At 50.3% G+C, this 25,560-nt stretch overlaps 1 protein-coding gene across 1 annotated transcript in view; it reads right to left on the bottom strand.

The window, feature by feature from the left end:
• Positions 1 to 25,560, bottom strand: part of ABTB2 (ankyrin repeat and BTB domain containing 2) — a 208,850-nt gene that overhangs the window by 23,171 nt on the left and 160,119 nt on the right. Inside the window, exon 3 of the mRNA XM_064365040.1 lies at positions 25,208 to 25,421. Coding sequence (XP_064221110.1) covers positions 25,208 to 25,421 — 214 coding nt within the window. The remainder of the gene's footprint in view (positions 1 to 25,207; positions 25,422 to 25,560) is intronic.

Genomic DNA, 25,560 nt, shown 5'->3' with positions numbered 1-25,560 from the left:
TCCCGGCTCCTGCCTGTTCCCAGTCCCTCCCGATGCCACTCTTGTCCTTCCTTTTGAACTAAGCCAGGGAGCGGGGCAGACAGCCAGGGGCAGGCGGCCAGGCCTCCAGCCATCCCAACTCCGTCGGGGCTCTTGGAGCGTCCCGCCTGTGCTGTCACTTCAGTCTCTCCCCTTGACACGCAGCTAAGTGCTCCCGCCAGGAAAAAGATGCCTCCTTCCAGAGAACTCTCCTCAGCTATGAAGAAAGCCACCTCCAGGGAGTCAGCCAGGGCTGCCCTCAGAACCTCTATCTCAGGTCTCCAAAAGCTCAAGTCATCTCCTGAGTTCCAAAAGTTTCTCTCCTCGAGGACAAAGAATGCTTTTATTTTAAATACTAGCAAACAAAATCAAATGCTCCTTGACTTAGGATGGGTTTGCATCCCAATAAACCTGTTGTAAGTTGAAAATATCCTAAGTGGAAACGCATTTAATACACCTCACCTACTGAATGGCCTGTCTTAAACATGCTCAGAACATCTATATTAGCCTATAGTTAGGGAAGATTATCTTAACCCAAAGCCTATTTTATAATAGGGTTGAACATCAATGTAATTTACTAAATGCTGTACTGGACATGAAACACAGAATGTTCACTGAAGTCAAGTGTGGTGGCACACGCCTATAGTCCCAGCTACTTGAGAGGCTGAGGCAGGAAGATCACTTGAGCCCAGGAGCTGGAGGCTACAGTAAACTATGATCGCACTACTCCACTGCAGCCTGGGAGACAGAGCAAGACCCTGTCTCCAAAAAAAAGGCTGGGCGAGGTGGCTCACGCCTGTAATCCCAGTACTTTGGGAGGCAAAGGTGGGTGGATCATGAAGTCAGGAGATTGAAACCATCCTGGTCAACATGGTGAAACTCCATCTCTACTAAAAATACAAAAAATTAGCCGGGTGTGGTGGCACGTGCCTGTAATCCCAGCTACTTGGGAGGCTGAGGCACGAGAATTGCTCGAACCTGGGAGGTGGAGGTTGCAATGAGCCGAGATTGCACCAGATCTGGGTGACAGAATGAGACTCTATCTCCAAAAAAAAAAAAAAGATTATTAGAAGAAAGTTTTGCCGAGTGATTAAAAGTATGGATGAACATCAGTAACTTACTACAATGTACCCAGGTTTTCAGTTATGGACCATGTCATGTTTCTGCCCAGAAAAGAATGGTGTATAATTTTCAAGAGCCTAGTGTTGACTCATTAGAGTACTAGTTGCAATTCTATGGGGGGAGTTTGTGTAGTCTAGGAAGAAACAACAATCCATTCATGAATTATCCCTCTGTTTATAAGAGTTCTCTTAAACATAAATGTCCAATTCCCCCCAAATATTTTTAGATTTCACATTTTTTTTGTTGTTTTTGAGATGGAGTCCCACTCTGTCGCCCAGGCTGGAATGCAGTGGTGCAATCCTGGCTCACTGCAACCTCTGCCTCCTGGGTTCAAGTAATTCTCCTGCCTCAGCCTCCTGAGTAGCTGGGACTACAGGTGCATGCTGCCATGCCCAACTAATTTTTTGTATTTTTTTTTTCCGTAGAGACGGGGTTTTACGGTGTTGCCCAAGCTGGTCCCGAACTCCTGAGCTCAGGCAATCTGCCCACCGTGGCCTCCCAGAGTGCTGGGATTACAGGCACGAGCTACTGCACCCGGCCCACAATTCTTATATTACAAAGCTGGAAGACAAGCTTAGAGACATGCTTCTATATATCAGTCCTTCTGAGTACAGGAAAAGCCTTTATTTAAACCATCAGCATTGGAGACTGAAGTGTAAACAAAAAGATACTCCGTGGATTTGCCAGCCATCCTTCCCTGTTATGGCCAACAGCCAAGACAAAGCCCCATGTGTGGCTATCAGATTTCTAAGAGGGCATCTCCTAGTTGCACTAGGGGAAATCCAAGAGGGAATTCGGGAAATCATGAAGTCTAATCACGTGGCATTTTGGCTTATTCCCCTGCTTTATGCTCCTTAGAATGCAGCACTTGGAAAATGCAGTATTGATGATTCTGGTGGGTATGCACTGGGGATTGGCTCCTTCAGCCCTCACTTTCCATCTTGGCTGGAGAGGTGGAAAGTTAAAAACCGCATTTCCTTTACCAACAGGCGTGGTGGCTCATGCCTGTAATCTCAGCACTTTGGGAGGCCGAGGTGGACGGATCATCTGAGGTCAGGAGTTCGAGACCAGCCTGACCAACATGGAGAAACTCTGTCTCTACTAAAAATACAGAATTAGCCAGGCATGGTGGTACATGTCTGTAATCCCACCTACTCGGGAGGCTGAAGCAGGAGAATCACTTGAACCTGGGAGAAGGAGGTTGCGGTGAGCTGAGATCTTGCCATTGCACTCCCGTCTGGGTAACAAGAGCAAAACTCTGTTTAAAAACAAAAAAACAAAAAAGTAAAACCCACAAAAACCCTGCATTTCCCAGACTCCTTTGCAGCTGGGATTCTGGATGCAAATTAGGTTTTATCATTAAGACATGCTGCATGAGAGTTGGTAAGTGCATGGGAGGCAGAGCCATCTTTGTGTGCACATTGTCTGTTTTTGCTAGCAAACCAGGTCATGAAAACATCAGGTCTTCTTTTCCTATAGAACATTCCAGTCCAGTTTCCACCAACCTGAGGCTTCAAAGGCAGTGGTAGTGATGGTGACATGATGAAAGCAATAGCAAAGACTTTTTTTTCTTTTTAAAAAAACCTCTCACCTCAGCCTCCCAAATAGCTGTGACCACAGACATGCACCACCATGCCTGGCAATTTTTTTATATTATATATATATATATATATATATATATATATATATATATATATATTTTTTTTTTTTTGATACAGAGTTTTGCTCTTGTTACCCGGGTTGGAATGCAATGGCGCGATCTCGGCTCACCGCAACCTCCGCCTCCTGGGTTCAGGCAATTCTCCTGCCTCAGCCTCCTGAGTAGCTGGGATTACAGGCATGCGCCACCATGCCCAGCTAATTTTTTGTATTTTTAGTAGAGACGGGGTTTCACCATGTTGACCAGGATGGTCTCGATATCTTAACCTCGTGATCCACCCGCCTCGGCCTCCCAAAGTGCTGGGATTACAGGTGTGAGCCACCGCGCCCGGCGTTAATTTTTTATATTTTTAGAAGAGATGGGGTTTCACCATGTTGCCCAGGCTGGTCTTGAACTCCTAAGCTCAAGTGATCTGCCAGCTTCGGCCCTCCAAAATGCTGGGATTACAGGCATGAGCCACTGTGCCTCTTGATTCCGGCTTTACTCCTGAATTGCAGCTCCAGAGGTGTTGTTCAAACTCACAGTTCTGGGGGCTGTCTCAGAGGGAGCAGCTCGCCTGATGGGTGAGCTCATCATTCCTGGATGCTAAGCCTACACCCTGCTCCATAAGTTCTTCCGATGATTCTGTGAACACCCAATTCCCTACATTAAATCATCTCTTGCTCAAAATACCTACAGTGCTTTCTGCTTCCTGAATTAAAAACTGATTAATACTTTTAATACAGAGAAATCTAGATGAGCCCTCTGTCTCTGGGGAGGTGGCTGGTGCCCACATGTATAAACAAGGCTGTGCCGGCCCCCAAACTGACCTCTTCAGGCCTTTCTCCTTGGCCCACCCACCTCCCCAGCCTGGGATCTATGGGAAGGTAAAACAAGAAGAAATTCATGGACTTTCTCAGGAACATGTCTCCCATGGGCTGTAGGTTCCAGGCTACCATTTCCTTCCTGGTAATTCCATGGAGTCTGCTGGGCAGGCTGAGATGAGCTGGACGTGCATGTCTGGCCATTCTGGAAAACCCCTCTAAAAAATCCCATCTGCAACAGCATGGCTATGTCAGAACTCCAGGGTGAAAGGGCCTGAAGGAGCAAGACTGAGAATGACCAGTGTGTGCCGTCCTCAAGGTCCCAAAGAGGTTCTTACTTCCTGCTTGTTGCCTTTCCCATCATAGGCTGAGCTTGGCCGTTCCATGCCCAAATGCAGATATCTGCAGGGCCAGAACCGGGAGATTGGGTCGGGGCTGAAAAAGCTCCCTTTGTTCAGCCTTTCTGCTGATGAATTTTTCCTTAGCTGGATCTGATAACTCAGAATAGTGGTTTTATATTTTTTCCCCTGGTTTCAGGACCCTATATATACTCTTAAAAATTGGTTGGGCATGGCGGCTCATACTTGGAATCCCAGCACTTTGGAAGGCTAAGGCGGGCGGATCACTTGAGGTCAGGAGTTTGAGACCAGCCTGACCAATGTGACAAAACCCCATCTCTACTAAAAATGCAAAAATTGGCTGGGTGTAGTGGGGCACACCTGTAGTCCCAACTACTCAGGAGGCTGAGGCATGAGAATTGCTTGAACACAGGAGGTAGTGGTTGTAGTGAACAGAGATTATGCCACTGCACCCCAGCCTGGGTGACAGAGCGAAACTCTGTCTCAAAAAAAAAAAAAAAAATTGCTGAGGCCCTCAAAGAGCTTTTGTTTATATGTGTTATTCTACAGATATTGGCTGTCTCAGAAACTAAAACTGAGAAAAGATTAAACACATGAACACACACGCTCATGTCCCATTTGCCATCAGAGTGATGACATCATGATGTCACACAGCTCGAAAAGCCCCTGGATACTTGTGAGAAAACAAGAATAAAAAGGCAAATAACTTCTTGTTATGAAAATAGTTTTGGCCCTGTGGACTCCTGGCAGGAGTCTCTGGGACCTCAGGGGTCCCTGGACCACACTTTGAGGGCTGCTGCTGTGGAAGACCACAGCTAATCACTAGGACAACACTGCTTGGGGCTGGCAGGCAGCACTGGCATGGGGCTGGCATTCCGTCCCTGGTGGCACAGAGTCTGGTGCATCCTAGAGTGGTGTATGGCTCGCATGCATGCTCCTGGCTGGCCCAGGGATCCGAGGGTTCTAGAACCCTTCGCTGTGGCACCCTCACTGGGTGAAAGTTCTAGTTTCTTTGACACAACTGGACTCTCTCTGTAACCTTGGGCAGATCATCCTCCTCTGTGGACCATATTTTTATTAAAGAAGAAATGGCCAAAATTCGTGGTTTTTAACTCCTTTCATTGTGAGAGCCCTTTTGCTTTTATTTCACAGACTCCATATGACAGTAGCTGTATCTACTGCATGGTGACCAAGAGCATGGACTCCCGAGAAAGGTGGCCTGGGTTGGAATCCAGTGTATGCCCAATGAGTTCAGCTGTGTGGTTCTGTGCAAGTTACTTCCCCCTCCCAGTTTCAGTTGTTCCATCAGCAAAATGGGTATAAACAATAGGACCACCTCGCAAAACAGTTGGAAGCATGTATGTAAAATACTTAGCACAGTATTTGGAACATGGTAACTTCTCCATAAATGTTAACTATTATTACTAGTTTAGTGTCTGTTAACAGAAAATATATAATAGCAAAAAGGGCTATAGGAATCTGGTTCTATTAAATGCCTCAGCTCCAGCCTTCTGAAAGTCCAGCCAACTCTTTGCCCTCCCCCCATAGCAAGTGTAAACATGTAAAGCCTGCAAAGCCTGCCAGCAGGCTGCCCACCACCCACTCCATCCCAGCTCATAAAACAGAGGAAACAAATGCAACCACTATGTCGAGTGTGAGCTGGAAACTGTTTCTGGCAGGGCAGCCTCTTGGCCTTGGCAGTGAAAAAACTCACACAGGGGAAGGGGCAACAGCAAAGAACACAGACCCAGAGGCCTTGGGTCATGAACATGTTTGGTGGGGAGGGTGGGCAGGCAGAGAATTACTTCAAGGGATCAGCAATCCTTGATCTGCCCCTAAGTGCTGCAAACAGCCCAAAGGCCTAACCTAAATACCATCACATACAGACATGCAGACAAATCCCAGAGAGGGACAAGGCCGCTTAGAAGGGTCACTAGCATGTGTCTTTGTATGCATAAAGGGGAGCACGTTAAACAGACCAATGGAAATGGGTCTTTTTACACAAGGAGCATGGAAACTCCCTGACCAACTCCTCTCATTGCTAGAGGAGGAAAAGGAAACCCAGCGCGGCTCAGTGCCTCACTCAGGGTCACATGGCCAGTTCAGCTGCAATAGGGACGCTAGACCCAGGTGCCATAACCGTCTCTCTCATCTGTCTTTAAGTTAATCACACAGGTGAGCCTGGCTGTTCAATCCAAGGGTCTCCTAAGTCCGCTCAATGGCACCAGGACTCAGAAAGCTATTTTCGCCCTTAAAAAAATGGCCGGGCACAGTGGCTCATGCCAGTAATCCCAGCACTTTGAGTGGATCATGAGGTCAGGAGATCGAGACCATCTGGGCTAACATGGTGAAACCTTGCCTCTACTAAAAATACAAAAAATTAGCCGGGTGTGGTGGTGAGCATCTGTAATCCCAGCTACTCAGGAGGCCGAGATAGGAGAATTGCTTGAAGCCGGGAGGTGGAGGTTGCAGTGAGCCAAGATCATGCCACTGCACTCCAGCCTGGATGACAGAGCAAGACTGCATCCAAAAAAGCAAAATAAAATAAAATTTAAAAAAAATTTTTTTAAATGAAAGAGAATAAACTTTTCAAGGCCTTGTTTTTTTTGTTTTGTTTTTGTTTTTTGAGATGGAGTCTCACTCTGTCACCAGGCTGGAGTGCAGTGGCACAATCTCGGCTCACTGCAACCCCCACCTCCGGGGTTCAAGTTATTCTCCTACCTCAGCCTCCTGAGTAGCTGGGATTATAGACATGCACCACAACCCCTGGCTAATTTTTGTATTTTTAGTAGAGACGAGGTTTCACCCCCAGGATAGTCTCGATCTCTTGACCTCATGATCCGCCCGCCTTGGCTTCCCAAAGTGCTGGAATTACAGGCGTGAGCCACCATGCCTGGCCAAGGCCTTGGTTTTAAGAGGTCCCTGCAGCCTGGGAAAAATTAAATAAATAAACCTTGTTGCACTCAGCAAGCATATGATTTATTGGGATGACAGTCCTATAAGTGGTGTCTTAACAATGTAGAACAGGAAACCCCTCCAGTTTCCAGCTGAAAGCAGGCTCTGTTCTTCCCTGGGGTGGGCATGGGCCTCAGAGTGAGTCAGGTTGGCAGATGGAGCATAGGCCTGTAACCAGAGGCCACATGACCCGAGCCCCAGGCACAAGCCCCGGGTCTCTGTTCCCATCCTGGCAGGCCAAGCGTATGAGGCCAGCAGGTTTGTGCCCTTTTCTACCCACCCAGGAGGAGCTAGACAAGAGGACTTAGGCAGGCCCTGGACACACCCACCAGCTAAGAAGGGCCTCGAGACCAAGCCCAAGCTTAGCTCTGGGAGAGACAGGGCGGATTGAGCACACAACACTCTGGGGCGCAGGCCCGGCTCCCAGGGCTGGGAGGTACACTATGCCATAGGCTTGGTCCCAAGAGATCTCCTCATTGCCCTCTAAGCTGTGCCCCGCCCCGCCTGCAGGCACCCTGGGAGTCCAGGAAAGGACTGCCAGAAATGACGATCAAGGGAGAGGGTGGCTCCAGTGGTTCCCATCTTCAGCCCTAAATTCTTCCACTAACTTTGCCCCACCTTCAGCGGGAGTCAGAGCCAAGCACTGGGGTTGAATGGGGGCATTTCCCCCTGCTCTCACCCCTTTCATGGATGGGGCCGTGAGACACACTGCTCCCATACCCTCCCTGTCTTGTCTGGGTGGGGGCTGGGGGTGCCAAGTGGCACCATCAGGAACTTGCAAAGATGCCAAGCTTTTCCTAAGCAAGTGACGGCTTCACGAACAGACTTATTTGGGAAGGTCAGGGCTGGCTCTGCAGTGCCGGCAATGAGGCCCTCACCACCACTTCCCCGAGATGTCCACACAGCCACCACTGCCTAAAACCAAGCCAGAACATCCAGGCAGGATAAAACCAACACTGCCCCACTAAGTCAGATTCCACTCTCTGCACAAAAGAAGCATTTCTAGTCCAGCTCACACCTTGGACTCATTATTTTTCTAGAATTGCTGGGTAAACCAGAATGGTTTGGTGTGGCTTGGAGGCAGAGTTGGGCATGGTTCCCCCTTCAGCCCCCTAGCCTCATCTCCTCCAGCAGCCAAGCTCCCTCAGAACCACAGCTGACCCCACTGCAGAATCGCCACTTACGCCCAGGTGACTTCTACTTGAGGTGGGGCCTTGGGCTCTCTGTGGGGGAAAATACACTTTTCCTTTTAAAACTCATCTGGTACAGATTAGAGGCACTAGATGAAGCTTACCCAGATACACACAGGGACACAAATTTAGAGCCAACCAAGTCATGACTAGCTCTGGGTGATTTCTCTAGTCTCCTCCCAGGGGTCACCCTTCAGGTCTCCGTGGGAGCCCAAGGGTTCCTGTTAGCAGTGGGATGGGAGGTCCACTGTGTGACAATCAGGATCTCCAGGAATAACAGAAAAATGCATAACAACTGACATTTCCGGAGCGTTTACTAAGCAGCTGCCACAGTGCCCTGGACATCCAGTGACTCATCTCCTCCTCAGAGCCGCCTGATGTAGCAGGTGCTATTATTATTCCTGTTTTATACATGGGGAAACTGAGGGCCAGAGAGGTGAGGTCACTTGCCTCATGTCATGCACCTGCCAAGGAACTGAGCTGGGATATGAACCTGGGGAGTGTCCCTGAGTCTAAGCTTCTGAAGAGGACACTCCACAGCCACTCACATTCCTCACCTGGCGCTGGCCCGTCTCCTGCATCTTAGAGATGATGAGTGTTAGGCACAACAACCATAATTTGTCACGCAAACTGGATGACTTTTTTTCCCATTTTAGTCAGGGTCTCGCTGTGTTGCCCAGGCTGGAGTGCAGTGGCACAATCACGGCTCACTGTAGCCTCAACCTCCTTGGCTCAAGTGATTCTCCTGCCTCATCCTCCCAAGTAGCTGGGACTACAGGTGTGTGCCACCAGACCCAGCTAATTTTTGTGTTTCTTTGTAAAGCAGGGTTTCACCATGTTTCCCAGGCTGGTCCTGAACTCCTGGACTCCTGGACTCAAGCCATCTGCCTACCTTGGTGTTCTAAAGTTCTGGGATGGCAGGAGTGAGCAACTGTGCCCAGCTGGATGACTTTTGAGAGGGAAAAAGGTAGCTAGTGCCAGCACTGGGACTACCAGGGGTAAACCAGAACTGGGCTGGGCAAACTGGAACATATGGTCACCGTACTGGCCTCAGCTAGAGAGACTGCCTGCTGTGGCCTGCTGCCCGGCTCGTGCTGTCTGCGGGCAGGGGGAGGTGCTCCTGCTCACCCCGTCTGAAGCAGGTCTCCTCTGCCCTCCAGCACTCAGCCCTAGCTTGGTGTCGGCGCAGCACTTGCCCAGTTTGTAATTACTTGGTTGGCATGGTTTTGTACGGTCTCTCCTCTGGACTGTAACTTCTCTGAAGGCAGAGACGTTTTTGCTCACTGATGTTTCCTCATCTCTGGGCGCAGAAACCTACGTTAGAAACTCCATTTTTAAATTTATAAACACAAGATGCATTTCTCACTTCTGGAGGCAAAGTCCTCCAGCTGCTAACATGGTTTCAGGGCCTGCTCTTACTCCAGGAGTGTTTTATTTTATTTTATTCATTTTATTTTATTTATTTATTTATTTTTGAGATGGAGTCTCACTCTGTCGCCCAGGCTGGAGTGCAGTGGTGCGATTTCAGCTCATTGCAACCTCCACCTCCCAGGTTCAAGTGATTCTCCTGCCTCAGCCTACCCAGTAGCTGGGACTGCAGGTGGCCGCCACCACAGCCCGCTAATTTTTGTATTTTTAGTAGAGACAAGGTTTCACCATGTTGGCCAGGATGGTCTTGATCTCTTGACCTTGTGATCCGCCCGCCTCGGCCTCCCAAAGTGCTGGAATTACAGGTGTGAGCCACCATGCCCGGGCCTTATTTTATTTTATTTTTTTAAGAAAACAAAAACAAAAGACATTGGGGGCTCCCTCTGCTGCCCAGGCTGGAGTGCAGTGGCGTGATCACGCGACACCACAGCCTCAACCTGCTTGCTGGGCTTAAGCGATCGTCCCAAGTGAGCCACCACACCTAGGTAACTTTTAAAAAGTATTTTTTTGAAGAGACAAGGTCTCACTATGTTGCGCAGGCTGGTCTTGAGCTCCTGAGCTCAAGAGATCTCCCGCCTCAGCCTCCCAAAATGCTGGGATTACAGGATGAGCCGCCGTACCCGGCTTCCAGAACTGTTCATAAAGGGCTTCCGAGCACTCTCACAAACGGGGGAGCAGCTTCGTCTTTCATTTCTAGAAGCTTCAGTTGGCCTGGGTATTGGCAAACAGTTCTTTTCAGAAAAAAAAAAAGGAAATGATTCCCCAGTAAAAAGACAGCCATTTCACAGGAGAGTGGTCTAAATGCAACAACTTCCTAGGGGAAGCCCAGGGCCCAGGCGGCTTCTGGGAAGGCAGCTAGATGTAGGGATGGAGCTGTCGCCAGGAAAAGGAAAAGGCCGCTGTGGTTCTGCAGATGTCACAATGCCTGGGCCTCGGTGGAGGGTACACAGCCATCTGTCCTTGGGAACCAGGCCTGGTTCCAAGGCAGCATCTCATGTGGGTGAGCTGGTACAGATTCCAGTGGAGACTGCGCGTGGGCCTCCACCCCTCCATGCTTTTCCACACAGCAGGGAGGGCTCCTAGCCCGGCAAGGGCCAGGCTGCCTGCCCCGTTTCTCAGGCCAGAACTCCCCAGCACAAGGGCAGGCAGCTGGTCCAGCAGGCCCGGGCCTCAGTGCTTCCCACACCCTGGGTGGCAGGTGTGAAAGTGGCATCTCTGCACCTTGCCGGGGAGCAGGTCCCGGGCCTACCAGCCACGCCCCGTCCCTGCAGCCATGTGCCAGGGACCAGCTTTATTCTCCCATGCACAGTGTTTGTGGTGGCTCACCAGAGACCACGAGCTTTTACACCAAATGGAAGCCAGACAGGCAAGGACCTTCAACCTGCTCAAACATACCTCCCTCCCGAGGGCACCTGCCACCACCCATTGGCCTCTCCCAAGAAGGCAGACCTGGGAGGACCCTGAGGTTTATCCCATCTGCGGGGCTGCAGGCTAGGGATGGGGGACTTTTGTTTAGGTCCTTGGGATGGGTAATCCTGTTTGGATTCAGCGAAGTGTAATCACATAGCACTCACTTTCCCCAACTCTCAGAGTTTAAGGCAGAAAGATGACCCATTCAGCCTGTCAGGTGAAGAGTTTCTAGAAACTTCTAGGAAGAAACAGAGGCATGAGGGCTCTTGAACCCTGATATGACAGTGAAATTCTTGACTGGCAAGCAGTGTTTTGACCTGTGCTGTTGATGGGATGGGGGTCATGGAGGGGTGGTGCACTCCAGCCCAGCCCAGCCAGAGAGAGAGAAAGAGACGGTGCCAGCTCCGAGGACGGGGCCTGACCCTGCTTTGTGCATCCACATCCCAAGGGCAGCTGCAGGGAAGACTGGCACTGGCTTCCAAGCAGCAAAGTCACCTTGCCGAGATGCGCTGAGCATCTGCTGTGTGCAGGTAGGCATGAGGCCATGTTGCATACGTGACCTCTGAAACAGCCACCCTGTAAGGGAGATGTACTTATTAGTCTGCATTTCACAAATGCAGAAACAGACTTGGAGAGGCTAGGACACATGTCCAAGGTGACACAACTAGCCAGTAGTGGTCAGTCTGGCTCTAAAAAAAAAACCCCAACCATTCTGAGTGGTCACTGGATGCTGGGGTAGGATGGCGGGGAGAGGCGGGTCAACAGGTATGAAGTTACAGTTAGACTGGAAAAATAAGTCCTGGCATTCCCTTACACAGCATGATGACTATAGTTAATAACTGTGTGTTTCAAGACAGCTAGAAAAGAGGATCTTGAAAGTTACCACCACTAAGCAGTGACGGAGGTTTGAGGCGATGGACATGCTAAGGACCCTGATTTGATCGTTACATAACGTATATATGTATTTAACCATCACACTGTACCACATAAACATATACAATTATTATGTGTCAATTATAAACAACAACAAAGAACTCCAAATAATGCCAGGGGTCTTTCAGGATACCAAATTGCAGGCATAAAATGCTCTGAGCCCTGGTGGGTATCCAAAATGGGCCTCATTTAACAAGTCCTCTGCGATGTAGTCTTCCTGTCTACCTTATCTTCTTTGATTTTTCTTTTTTGTGATATGGGGTGTTGCTGGGGTGTTGCTCTGTCGCCCAGGCTGAGTGCAGTGGTGAGATCATATAGCTTACAGCAGTCTCCAACTCCTGGGCTCAAGCAATTCTCCCATTCAGCCTCCTGAGTAGCTAGGACTACAGGCGTGCATCACCATGCCCAGCTCATTTTTATTCTTATTTTTGTAGAGATGGGGTCTCATTATTTCGCCCAGGCTTGTCTTGAACTCCTAGCCTAAAGTGATCCTCCCAACTCGGCCTCCCAAAGTGCTAGGATTACAGGTGTGAGCCTCTTATCTTTATCACTCAACTGGCTCCCAGCCAGTCAGGGCTGAGTTAAGATGGAATTAAAAGCAGGGACTAAAGGAGGCAGGCATGTATGAGGAGAGAAAACATGCATTTTGAGAAGATTTTTTTTTTTCTGAATTAAATTAAAACTCTGCTGAAGAGAGGATAAGATTTTTGAAGTCACTAATGTTTTTGGAAAGCTGGAAGGAGGTGTGATGGAGAAAGGCTTGCTGTGGGGCCCCCGGCACTGCTCTGCCCCAACTCCAGCTTTTGCTCTCACAGCCTCATTAGACCCCGAGCTCAGCCAGGAACAGGAGGCTGGGCCGCAGTGCCTCAAGGGGTGCACCCTAGGCCACTTGAAAGTCCTTTCCCCACAAATCTGCAAATATTAAAGCAGCGAAAGTGGGGAGGGGCAAGTCACAGACAGCTGTCGGGCGGCTGGTCTTGCAAGAGGACAGAAATCCCAAGAGCTGCCTGGCAGGCAAGTGAGAGCAAGCCAGGAAGCAGCCCGGCTCGGCTCCAGAGACCGCCCAGCCCCTGTCCTCCCCCCATCCTGAGGGTCTGAACGCTCTTCATCTTTGCCTCGGAAGAAAGCAAAATCAATTCCCTTTAGAGTTGGGAATTCCCTGCCTTGAGAATCCTGGCAAGACCGCAGACAAAGGGGATTGTTGCTGCCCATGTTACAAAAACACTCAAATGAATGAAGCTCCCCGGGCTGGCCGGCAGTTCCCAGTCTTCTTTTCTGTGAGGGCCGGTGGGTCCAACAATAGGACAGGAAGTCCCAGGCAACCGCCAGCCCTGGGGGGCGCTTGTCAGAGGCTGCGCCAGGATTCTGTCCTGTCTCTATCCCTGTTATGTGGCACTGACACTTCCTGCCCCGAATCCCTGGCTCGCTCCTTCTCGGATGCTGAGCAGACGCTCACCCTCAGGCTGGCCTCCCAAAGCCGGCCAATGCAAGGCTGCTGAGAAAGAGGCCCCATGTAGCTGAGAGCAAGTTGGCCACTCTGTTCTGGGAAAAGGAGGTGCTGAGTGAGATCCCCGGCTCTGGGACCTCACCCTCTACCTCCTGGGAGGGGAAGGGATTTACCACTCTGAGCAATGTGAATTCACTGTATTATCATTATTATTATTTGAGACAGAGTTTTGCTCTTGTCGCCCAGGCTGGCGTGGAATGGCGCCATCTCAGCTTACTGCAACCTCTGCCTCTCAAGTTCAAGCAATTCTCTTGCCTCAGCCTCCCAAGTAGCTGGGATTACAGGTGCCTGCCACCACGCCCAGCTAATTTTTGTATTTTTAGTAGATACGGGATTTTACCATGTTGGCCAGGCCGGTCTCAAACTCCTGACCTCAGGTGATCCACCTGCCTCGGCCTCCCAAAGTGCTGGGATTACAGGTGTGAGCTATGGTGCCCGGCCCACTGCATTATTATTAATACAACTGACCTCCATGCCTGAGCTCAGATCTGTCTCTTACCAGCTGTGATGGTGCGCATGTCTCGGACACCCTCAGGGCCTCAGTCTGCTTGCTATAAATGGGAGTGTCATGGCTTCCTCCAAGAGCTACTGTAAGGACCTGTTAGAGAGCTGTGTGCTAAACATGCTCTGTAAACTGTAAAGCTTTGTCTAGACACTTCCAGCCCATGTAAAGATGGATCAAGTCTCTCCCAAGCTTAACCCTCAGCAACCACAGCCCGTTGCTCACAAGCACTTTGGCTAAACCAGCAGGCGTGGAGCCAGGGACACCATCAGCTTTAAAGAGTGATGATAGTCGGCTTTGTCTTTGATCCTACAGGTAAATGAAATCCAGTTTTTTTTTTTGAGACTGAGTCTCACTCTGTCGCCCAAGCTGGAGTGAAATGGCAAGGTCTCAGATCACTGCAATCTCCGCCTCCTGGGTTCAACCGATTCTCCCACCTCAGCTTCCTGAGTAGCTGGGATTACAGGTGTGTGCCACCACGCCAGGTTAATTTTTTGTACTTTTAGTAGAGACGGGGTTTCACCACATTGGTTGGGCTGTTCTCTAACTCCTGACCTAGTGATCCGCCTGCCTCAGCCTCCCAAAGTGCTGGGATTATAGGCATGAGCCACCACACCTGGCCATGAAATCCAGTTTGTAGGGTTCTTTGAAATCTTTGGGTGGTAGGTTGTGATAAGGCTAAACTGTCCAAAATGGGCCTCATTTAACAAGTCCTCTGTGATATCGCCTTCCTGTCTACCTTATCTTCTTTGCTGTGTGTGTGTGTGTGTGTGTGTGTGTGTGTGTGTGATGGGGTGTTGCTCTGTCGCCCAGGCTGAGTGCAGTGGTGAGATCATAGCTCATAGCAGTCTTGAACTCCTGGGCTCAAGTAATTCTCCCACTCAGCCTCCTGAGTAGCTAGGACTATAGGCGTGCACCACCACACCCAGCTAATTTTTATTTTTATTTTTGTAGAGATGGGGTCTCACTATTTTGCCCAGGCTTGTCTTGAACTCCTAAAGTGATCCTCCCACCTCAGCTTCCCAAAGTGCTAGGATTGCAGGTGTGAGCCTCTCATCTTTATTACTCAACCCTGGCTCCCAGCTACTGTCAGGGCTGAGTTAAGATGGAAATAAGAGCAGGGACTGAAGGAGAAAGGGATTTATGAGAAGGAGAGAAAACATGCATTTTGAGAAGATATGATTTGTTTTTTTTTTTTGAGATCGAGTTTCGCTCTTGTCCAGGCTGGAGTGCAATGGCACGATCTTGGCTTAGCGCAAATTCCACCTCCAGGGTTCAAGTGATTCTCCTGCCTCAGCCTCCTGAGTAGCTGGGATTACAGGTGTGTGCCATCACACCCAGCTAATTTTGTATTTTTAGTAGAGACGGAGTCTCTCCATGTTGGTCAGGCTAGTCTTGAACTCCTGACCTCAGGTGATCCGCCTGCTTCGGCCTCCCAGAGTGCTGGGACTACAGGCGTGAGCCACCGCACCTAGCTGAGAAGACATGATTTTTAAAGTCACTAATGTTTTTGGATTGTTTGTTCATTGAACAAAACTTGGTCCTTTTAGTCATCACACAGGTTTATAGTAACAGTGGTTATACCGATAATGGCGGCTGCCATACACAAACGCCTGATTCTCTGCCATATCCTTAACAGCTACCGTATTTGACCCTCACAAAACCTTCTGGAAGTACTTCAAGTCATTTTCTATTTCAAGCTAGGGAAACTGAGACTTGGCAAATCACATAACTTGCCCAAAGTCACACAGCTAGCAAATGGCAGAGCAGGGACCCCATATCACGGCCTTTTTAACTCCAAAGAACCCAACTAGTAGGCTCTACCACCTGTTTCATTAACTTAACAAAATATTTAACCACCTACTATATATGCTTGGGACTGTGCTTGACGACACAGCAGGAACAGGGCAGGTGGAGGGCACTTACATTCCGGAGGGGTGGGGAGGGAACAGACATGAGCAAGGTGACTTCAGACAGAGGCAGGTGCTCCGAAGGAAATAAAATGAGAGTACAGTGAGGGGGGCTCCTGGGGGTGGAGGGGGAGCTCCCTGTGTGCACCCTAGACTGTAAACAAGTCATTTCAGAGGTGAGTGGATATGCCAGCCTGGGGAATATATGGAAACAAGTACTTAATTCACTCAATAGCTATTCTTATTTCATTTACTTCCATTTTGGGTAAACAGATGGAAATTTAATGCACAAAAAGGGGGAGAGGAAAAGAGAGAAAAGAGCTTAACATTGCAAATCTTGAAACGGTATTTAAGGAACTCAGAAGTCAGTAGCATAAAGCCACCACTGCCATCATCTCTATTATTTGATAAGAAAACACTTTCGCAAGCTGAGCAAAAGATTAACGAGCCCACTTCTTTAGACTGAACGCACAGCCGATTTGTGGGCACACCCTCTTTATGTAAAGTGCTGTCTGAGGGAAACAGCCTCCCTTCTGCATCTGGAAGGGAACAAAGAGGCACCTCAATGTGGCACCTCACTCGTGTCAGGGGCATTTCCCCAGAACCTGGGAGCCACCCTAGGAAGCAGGCACGGCTCAGATCTCCACCTTACGCAGGAGGAAACAGAGACTCTGAGAGGTAAGGTGATTTGCTTGGATCATCGAGCCAGAGGAAAAGAGCTGGGGTTTGATCCTCATCCCATAGCCACTCGGAGGATGTGCTTCTTTCTCCACTGGGAAACCATGACCTATAGCTTGACCTTGAAGCATTTGCCTAGACAAAGAACGATCAGTGATGACTTAAAAAACCAAGTGCTGGTCTGAGTGCAGTGGTTTTCACAACTAGTCGATCACAACCAGTTACAGATTTCCTCGTTCCTTCTCCACTCCCAGTGTTTCACTTGACTAGCAAAAGAAAAAACAAACAATATGCACACACACACACAATACGAATGCTTTGTATTGTGGCTCATGCCTGTAATCCCAGCACTTTGGGAGACCGAGGTGGGCAGATCCCTTGACCGCAGGAATTTAAGACCAGTCTGGGTGACATGGCGAAACCCCATTTCTACAAAACATAAAAAAATTAGCCAGGCATGGTGGAGTGAGCCTATAGTCCCAGCTACTCAGGAGGCTGAGGTGGGACAATTACCTGAGCCCAGAAGGTCAACACTACAGTGAGCCGTGATCACACCGCTGCATCCCAGCCTGGGTGACAGTGAGACCCTGTCTCAACAACCACCACCACCACCCAACTAATTTTTATGTTTTTAAAGTGTAGATCCATTTCTGTTATAAAATATGGGCTCTGAAACAACGAAAGTCCTTCTGTGACTTTTGCTGCTCATGCCGTTCACCTCTCCCAGGCTTCTATGGCTGTCCTTTAAGGTCCAGTTAAAAATTCCACGTCTGCTCCGACAGGTCCCCCGACTACTCCAGCCGTCTCAGAATACTCTTCAATGTGATGCTGCTGCTGCTTCTTATCATGTACCAAGCACTATGCTAAGTGCCTTATGTGTATTAACTCAATTGATCCCCACAACACCCCTATGAGGTTGGCACTATTAATCCCCTATTAAGAAGAGACTGGGCTGGGCTCAGTGGCTCATGTCTGTAATCCCAGCACTTTGGGAGGCCTAGGAAGGTGGATCTCTTGAGGTCAGGAGTTCGAGACCAGCCTGGCCAACATGGCGAAACCCCGTCTCTACTAAAAATACAAAAATTAGCCAGGCATGGTGGCACATGCCTATAATCCCAGCTACTTGGGAGGCTGAGGCAGGAGAATAGCTTGAACCCAGGAGGTGGAGGCTGTAGTGAGTCAAGATTGCACCACTACACTCCAGCCTGAGTGACAGAGCGAGACTCCATCTGCGCCCCTCCCCACCCAAAAAAAGAAGAGACTGAGACGCAGAGGCTAAACGACATGCCCGAGGCCACCCAGCTCGAGAGTGGCAGGGCTGGGATTGGAATCTGGGCAGGCTTCAGAGCCTGAGGGATGACCTCATGCACCATCATGCAGCTGAGCTCCGTCCTGCACTGTCTGGTGGGTTTTGCTCATTTGTTTACTTCCATCTTGCTTTGGCCTCACTCATCAGGCTGGAGACTCAATCACATAAGCCACTCTTTATCATTCTCCTAGAGCCCTTCTCCATGGTCCACAGGAGTCCAGGGAGAAATAGGAGCTAGTAAGTCAAGCACTTAAGACAGTATCTGTTTCTGAACGTGCGCTCTATAATGCTCACTGCAACTGGCAGTAGTGGTAGTGCCGGTGGTAGCAGTGATCTTAGTAATTGTATTATTAGGAGTAGTCACAGTGGTAGTGGTTAATTAGTAGTAATATCATCAGTAGTAGTGTTGGTAATTGTATTGGTAGTAGTATTACTGACCCGGATATCACTTGAGAATCACATTTTAGGAAATGTCATGCTACCTCAATGAAGAGAGCCGGCTCTGAGTGTCAAACATGTCGTCTAAATGTGTTTATGGCCATTATAATGAGGAGGAGACACCATTTAATAAGCACTTTTTATGTGCCTGGCATTGAGCTAAGTGCTTTACTGTATTATCTCATTTAATCATAGGAGCCATATTACTATCTTCACCATTTTACCGATGAGGAAACTGAGGCCCAGGAAGATGAGCTGACATGGTCATACTCCTAAAAGGTAGTCAAGATAACACCTCTGGGATGACCCAAGAGGTTCACTGCACCCTCCTCCCCTTGGTCACCATCAGAAGCCCCAGGTGGCAAGGTGGCATGCACCTATAATCCCAGCTACTCGGGAGGCCGAGGTGGCAGGATTACTTGCATCCAGGCAGGAATTCAAGGCTGCAGTGAGCCATGATTGTGTCACTGGATTCCAGCCTGGGTGACAGAGTGAGCCAGTCTCTTAAAGAAAAAAAAGCCCCAGGTCTCCATTTCCAACCAAGTGGCTGGAACCCAGAGCACTGACACTTTTGTTGGCTCCAGCAATTTGAAATTCTGTCCAGCCTGGTATGGAACAGGGAAACCAAGAACTAGGCCGGACACATACTTATCTTCTGCCAGGATCTCAGCCGGACAAAAGCTTCAACCTATGAGCAGGTCCCGGTAGCCCTAGCAAAAAGAGCTCTATGGGAATTGGAGAGCCAGATTAGTGTCATGTCAGCACCCTGGTCTTGTGTCTCCTTAATCTGTCTGGGGGTGCAGGACCACATAGCAAACTTCTCCAGGGCAGACCTTTGTAGGAGCATCAAGCATCAAGGCAAGCAGCACGGGAGGGGCTTCCTGGACTCTCTGCTGCCCTCATTCTCAGAAGGGTTCAGGCCCCAAGGAGGGAAGTACGGGAAGGACAATAAAACTCAGCCAATCAGAAATAGCTGGACCATTGTGGGCAGGACCTTCTCAGCCACAAGCTCAGTCCTGTGTGTCTTGGCCCACAAGGTCCATCCATTTCTGTGCTCCATCCTGCACCACGCTGCCCGTGTTCTCTTGCTCTGCTCCTCCCCATCGCCCTCTCTCCTGGGTGCCTTGCTTCCTCTAGCCACTTGGTCTCTGTATATGCTGCTACCCTGCCTGACACAAACCACTGTGTTGATCATCATAAGAGCAGGCGCTCAATGTGTCCTAGATCCCGTTCTAAAAGTATGTAGTGGCCAGGCACAGTGGCTCATGGCTATAATCCCAGCACTTTGGGAGGCCAAGGCAGGAGGATCACTTGAGCCCAGGAGTTTGACACCAGCATGGGCAACATGGCGAGACTCTATTTCTAAAAAAAAAAAAAAAAAAATTTCTTTTTTAGATAGAGTCTCTCTCTGTTGCCAGGCTGGAGTGCAGTGGCGCAATCTCGGCTCACTGCAACCTCTGCCTCCCGGGTTTAGGTAATTCTCATGCCTCAGCCTCCCAAGTAGCTGGGACTACCGGCACGTGCCACCACACCCAGATAATTTTTGTATTTTTAGTAGAGACGGGGTTTCACCATGTTGGCCAGGATGATCTCCATCTCCTGACCTTGTGATTCACCCGCCTCAATATCCCAAAGTGCTGAGATTATAGGCGTGAGCCATTATGCCCAGCCCGAAAAATTTTTTAAAAGTTAGCCAGGTGTGGTGGGGCATGCTTGTGGGCCCAGTTACTTGGGAGGCTGAGGTGGGAGGATTGCTTGAGCCCAGGATGTCAAGGAGGCAGTGAACTGAGACTGTGCCTCTGCACTACAGCCTGGGAGACAGAGTGAGACCCTGTTTCCAAGAAAACCCCAAAAGTATGTTAACTCATTGGGTCTTCATGCCTTACAGGTGATTAAGAGCCCTGAAGTTAAATGACTGGTTGAAGGTTATAAAAAGCAGCAAGGTAGATCTCAGATACACACCTTTGAATAGCAGTGCCTTCCTCAGATGGGGCTATTCTGGCTGGGCTGGCTAAGAAGCCACGATACCAGATGTTTCTAGCCCGACCCCAAATCAGAACTCTGGGAAGGGCTCCACATTCCTCCTGTTTTCGTGTCCTGGACACCAGCAGGCTCCAAGCCTTCTTTTTTTTTTTTTTAAGATGGGGTTTCACCATGATGGCCAAGCTGGTCTTGAACTCCTGACCTCAGGTGATCCACCCACCTTGGCCTCCCAAAGTGCTAGATTACAGGCGTGAGCCACTGCGCCCGGCCGCTCCAAGCCTTCTGAGTGTGTCTCTCTCTACAGAGGTGGAGATGTGCCGTGCGGGCTGGGGAGGAGGCAAGGGGCCAGGATCTGAGGCAAGTGGACCGCTCTGTGGACCAGTGGCCCTCTGCCATTCCCACTCTCCCTGCCTGGCCACTCCTCAAAGGTCTGGCTTTGGCATCTGTGCTGCTGCTCTCAGTAGATGCCTGGGGGAGCCCGAGCCTCCAGCAACCCAAGTTCTGATGCGGAGCCACGGTCCCCTCCTGTTGACCTCAGGCCCTCTGCACCTCTGCCTGCATGGCTTCCTCTGGCTCCTCTGCTTGATGACGCTGTCTTCCAGCAATTCACTGGCGAGCTGGCGGGCCTCCTGCCTGCCTACGTGTCTGTGTAGTCTTTATCCCTACCACCCCAGACCTCTCATTCCCCAGGAGGGTGATGGCCGAGGAGGTATCTCCTCTGCCAAAGATTCTGTACCAGCTAGCCCATCCCTCTGCCCCCAGGCACAACCAGCCAGGGCCACGTCTAACCAGATGGTTGTCCATTCTTCTCCAGACCTCAGAGGAAGGAGGCTCCTGATCTCCCTGGGCAACCTGGATCCCTGACAGGAGACTCTTTCACTTTCTGAGCTTGATCTCGGGTGATGACACACCCTGCAGGGCAGCAGCTGTGACTAATTCTGTGTTTTTGACTCTGCCTTGTGCCTGGCTGGTGCCTGGATGCAAAGCTGCCAGCGAGAAAGGCAACCTGGGAGGGTGTGGGGCGGCTCCGCTGCAGAGCTTTCCCAGGATAGCGAGGGGGTGGAGCTGGAATGGCCCCAGAGAAGGTGGCCCCAAAGTACCTAGCATGCCTCAGAGCTGTAGGATCAGGTCTCGGCAGCCAGTTAGGAAAGCCACAGCCTGGCACAGGGAAAGGTGAGGGGCGTGAGGTGAGAGAGACCTCGGGTTTGAATCCTGGCCTTGCCACTTATCACTGGGTACCCCGCGGCCTCCCGTCTTCACTTGTAAAATGGAGGTAATGATAGCATCAAACTTGCTGATGTGCTTTGGGCATAGAAGTAGGAAGAAATGGGCTTTAAAGGAAGGGCGTATGTTATCTCACTTTTTCCTACTGGATAGAATTACTTCGCCCCATTTCACAGGTGAGGAGCTTGAGGCATGGAAGGGCCCTCTGTGGCTCTGAGCCCAGGCTTCTGCCCCAAAGCCTGAACTGTTTCTTGATGCACCAGGCTCACTGCAGCAGTGGATGAAAGCAGGTTGGAGGCTTCATCATTCCCTGCAAAGCTGCCCACTCGCCATGCTGAGTTCCTGCTGCTTCTGCGACTCCCTCTCCCCATTGTCTCTCCTCCCAAAACCAGAGCAGAGAGCTCTGGGGAAGAGGGCCCTTACAGAAAGATATGAAGGGAATGCCACAGCGAGCTCCACACACAAGAGATGAACACATGTCCCTTCCCTTGGTCGGCATGGACGTGGTCAGACACAGCCCCTAATGGAAGGAATCAGGGTACCTTTCTTCAAAGCAGAAATATGAGTACAGACTTGAGTGGTGCCATCAATGGTGTCCTGCTGCCACCAAACTGAGCTCCTTCTCCCATGTGTGCAAGGCAGTAGAGGAGGTCACTTAATCACAAACAAACCCAGAGAGCCACCAATCCCCACACAGATGGCCCCTACAGCCAGACAACCACGGTCACACTGAAATCAGGGGCTCTGTCCAATTCTAGCTGGGTGAACGCAGTCCCCCATACTTCTAGGCAGGACAGAGGATGGAGCTTCAAGGGGACGAAGTGGAGAGAGAGACAGAGATGGACAGACAGGCGCACATCCCCAAACTCACAAAAGCAAAGCTCTGTCACTCTGGAACCCTAGAAAACTCCAGCTACTTTTCACATCAGGAGAGGTTTTCCCCAGAGCTCTGGTGAGGGTATCACGGTGCTGGGGCCTTGATGCGACATTGGCGCAGCCCAGCCTGCCGTAATGCTGTGAGCTCAGTGCTCCCAGGAAGGATCCCCACAGCCTCTAGGGCCTTCCCTGTCAGAGTGAGCCAGAGGGCAGCAGGTCTGCTCAGTGCAGGAGCCGGGCCATCAGGGAGCTGCCGGGCTGTTGGCTCCCCAAGTATTTTTAGGGTGTCTTCCTTTTGGTGTCAAAACCTAAAAATTTTGGATTCTTTTTCTTTTTCTAATGGGGTTCCAATTGCCCATGTGTCTGCTATTCATTTGAAATGATTCATGGAAAAATATCTTTGCTACCAATTTATTTGTGCTACAGATAGTGTGGTTTTTAAATAAACGGTGATCTAAACACATGCACGTGTGTCTGTTACCATGCAAGCTCAGCTGTTATAACCACATAGGGCCACACAACTCAGATCAGGAAGAAACCCTGATGCTGTGTGTTAGAGTACTGGGGGCTGGGACCCTTTTGGGGGAAAGCCACAGGACACGACGCAGATGCCCAAGGGGGCTGAGGAAAGCGCCAGCAGAAGAACGCCTGCCCCCTGGCCTACAGCCATGAGAGCCTGAGGGTCCAGCAGCCAGGACAACTGGCCTGAAGAAGGCTCCTGTCCTCTTCTCCAGTCACCTTTGTGTGGGTGACCCGGCCTCCGCCCGGCACCGCACCTTACCAAATAGCAAGCAGGCATCCTGCCTCCTCCTTCCCACATGTCTTCCCTGCCCTTTCTCCCTCCCAGCCCGCTCCTTCAACCACAACACTTTCCCACAAAGCAGGAATAGTTGGGGCTTAGGGTCTGTGCTCTGGCCCCAGCTCACACCAAAAGTGTCTTTGAGGTTGCCCGGGGCTCCACCTCCAGTCTTCTTGCTGTGTCAGGCCCGGGGCGGCCCTCCTCAGACTTGCAATCGCCTGCCAGCTCCCAGAGAAATAAAACAATGATGACATAATAAGGATACTAGTACTGATAACAGCAATGGTAGCATTTACTAGGCCCCTACGAGGTGAGTACTGGGCCACTACTGTTTTACATTCCTCTTAGTGACAGGAGGTACAGTGTAGTGGTTATGAGGGGCACAGCTGTGTGGTGGGGCCAGTTAGTCTCTCCGTGCCTCCACTTACTCATCTGTAAAATGGGGCTCTGAAGAGCACCTCTTTCCTGATAGCGTATGAATTAAGTGAGCATCCACCCGCAAAGTGCTCAGCACAGCGCCAAGCACATAGTAAACACTCAGTAAATCCACCTTAGTGCCTTTGCTTTCTGGGGCACCGAGGAAGCAGACCTGGCTGTGGAGCCGGCTGTGGATTGCAGAGCTGATGAGACTCAATGCCCCACAAAGACAGCGGGCAGTCAGGCAGGGGACTGCAGAGCCTCCAGAACTTCCAGTATGGAGGGCTCAGATTGTCTTCCCGGTAGGGTGCCGAGTCCCGTGGGCTCTGCCTCTGCTGGGCCTCACTGTGTGGTGAAGTGTGTGCAGATGAGCCTTCCCAAACCAAGTGCAAGCCTTTCCCACTTCCTGGACCCTCAAACACACAACTCTTTAGCCCACGGACAGACCTTACCTTAAGTGGCCATGCGGTGGCCTCCACGTGAGGTTCATGCCAGCACATACAAGGTTTTGAACAAGTTATAAAAAAGCATATTTTTGCCCAGCGCAGTGGTTCACGCCTATAATCCCAGCACTTTAGGAGGCCAAGGCAGGCTGATCACCTGAGTTTGGGAGTTCGAAACCAGTCTGACCAATATGGACAAACCCCATATCTACTAAAACTACAAAATTAGCCAGGCGTGGTGGCAGGTGCCTGTAATTCCAGCTATTTGGGAGGCTGAGGCAGGAGAATCGCTTGAACCTGGGAGGCGGAGGTTGTGGTAAACTGAGATCACACCATTTTACTCCAGCCTGGGCAACAAAAGCAAAACTCCATCTCAGAAACAAAACAAAACAAAAAACCAAAAACCAACCAAACAAAAAATAATGAAAAAGCATATTTTCCAGGCAGAAAATTTCAAAAAAGCAGCCCTCTGAGAAGACCAATTAGAAAAGGTATCCTATCCTCAGGCTGACACGGCTCCCCGTGCATCCCCTACTCATGCCCCTCACTGGGTTCCGTTGTGCAGTACACAACCTACACATCTGTTCTTTGCAGCGCTGCCTCCAGCTAGGAAAGTGTCGGGACCCTCTAGTGAAAGTACCTGACTAGGAGCCCACAGGCTTGGGTCCAGGGGCTATTCAACCCCTAACCTGCTGGAGATCAGACAGCTGCGTGGGCCACGATGGTCTCTTCTGTAAAATGAATGGATCGGGCAAAACACGCCCAAGATCCCTAATAACAAAGATGGCAGCAGTGATCATTTCATCACTTTTGAATGGGATAACCCCATGAAAAGAGGTGACAGCTACCACTGGCCAAGGGCCAGTTACCACCCAGCCCCCATCCTACATGCTTTTTCTCAGAACACTAACATTTCTAGGTGTGTGTGGCTATCACATTTTATAACAAGACAGCTGAATTTCAGAGAGCCCAGTGAGCACGTGCCAGACTGGGCACAGAGGCCAAAGCCCATGTTCTGAGCCTCAGTGGTTCCATGGTGCATCAGCTCAGCGTAAAAAAAAAAAAAATCCCACTGCACACCAGTGCAGGCCTTCATCCATCGGAATTCCTGGCCGCCTCCTCACAGGCACACAGCACAGCTCCAGGGCCCCTTTCTCACCCTGTCAGTCAGGCATCAGTCAGTCGGTCAATGCACATTTGGAAGCATGTCTCACCAGGTGCTCAGCCCAAAGAAGATCCCTACCGTTCATTGTTCAGGGTCATTCTCGGGGGGTCCAGGTTGGGGTTCTCCATGGACTCCATCTGTGGACATCGCAGGAAGTAGTAGAGCGTGTGGAGGGCGTCAGGGGACCAAGTGATGGGCTGTGGCGGCTGGCGGGCCTGGCGGGCAGGGCTGGCGCCCGGGCACAGGGGGTGGCGCCCCTGCATGTGGTGCATGGCACGGGAGACCAAGTCACCTGGTGGGGGGAGGGCACAGGGGAGGAAGAGGAAAAAAAGAAGACAAAGTCTGAGTTCACAGCCCATATTCTTCCAAGGATGCTCCTGGCTGAAGCTCCCTTGCCTTAGTGCGTAATTACTGTTTACCCTGCAGCCAAC

Source organism: Aotus nancymaae, unplaced genomic scaffold (assembly GCF_030222135.1).
Source record: "Aotus nancymaae isolate 86718 unplaced genomic scaffold, 86718_ANA_hifiasm-v0.15.2.pri h1tg000059l, whole genome shotgun sequence".
Classification (NCBI taxonomy): Eukaryota; Metazoa; Chordata; class Mammalia; order Primates; family Aotidae; genus Aotus; species Aotus nancymaae.
Note: the sequence above shows the minus strand (reverse complement) of the source record. Positions and strands in the feature narration are given on the sequence as shown.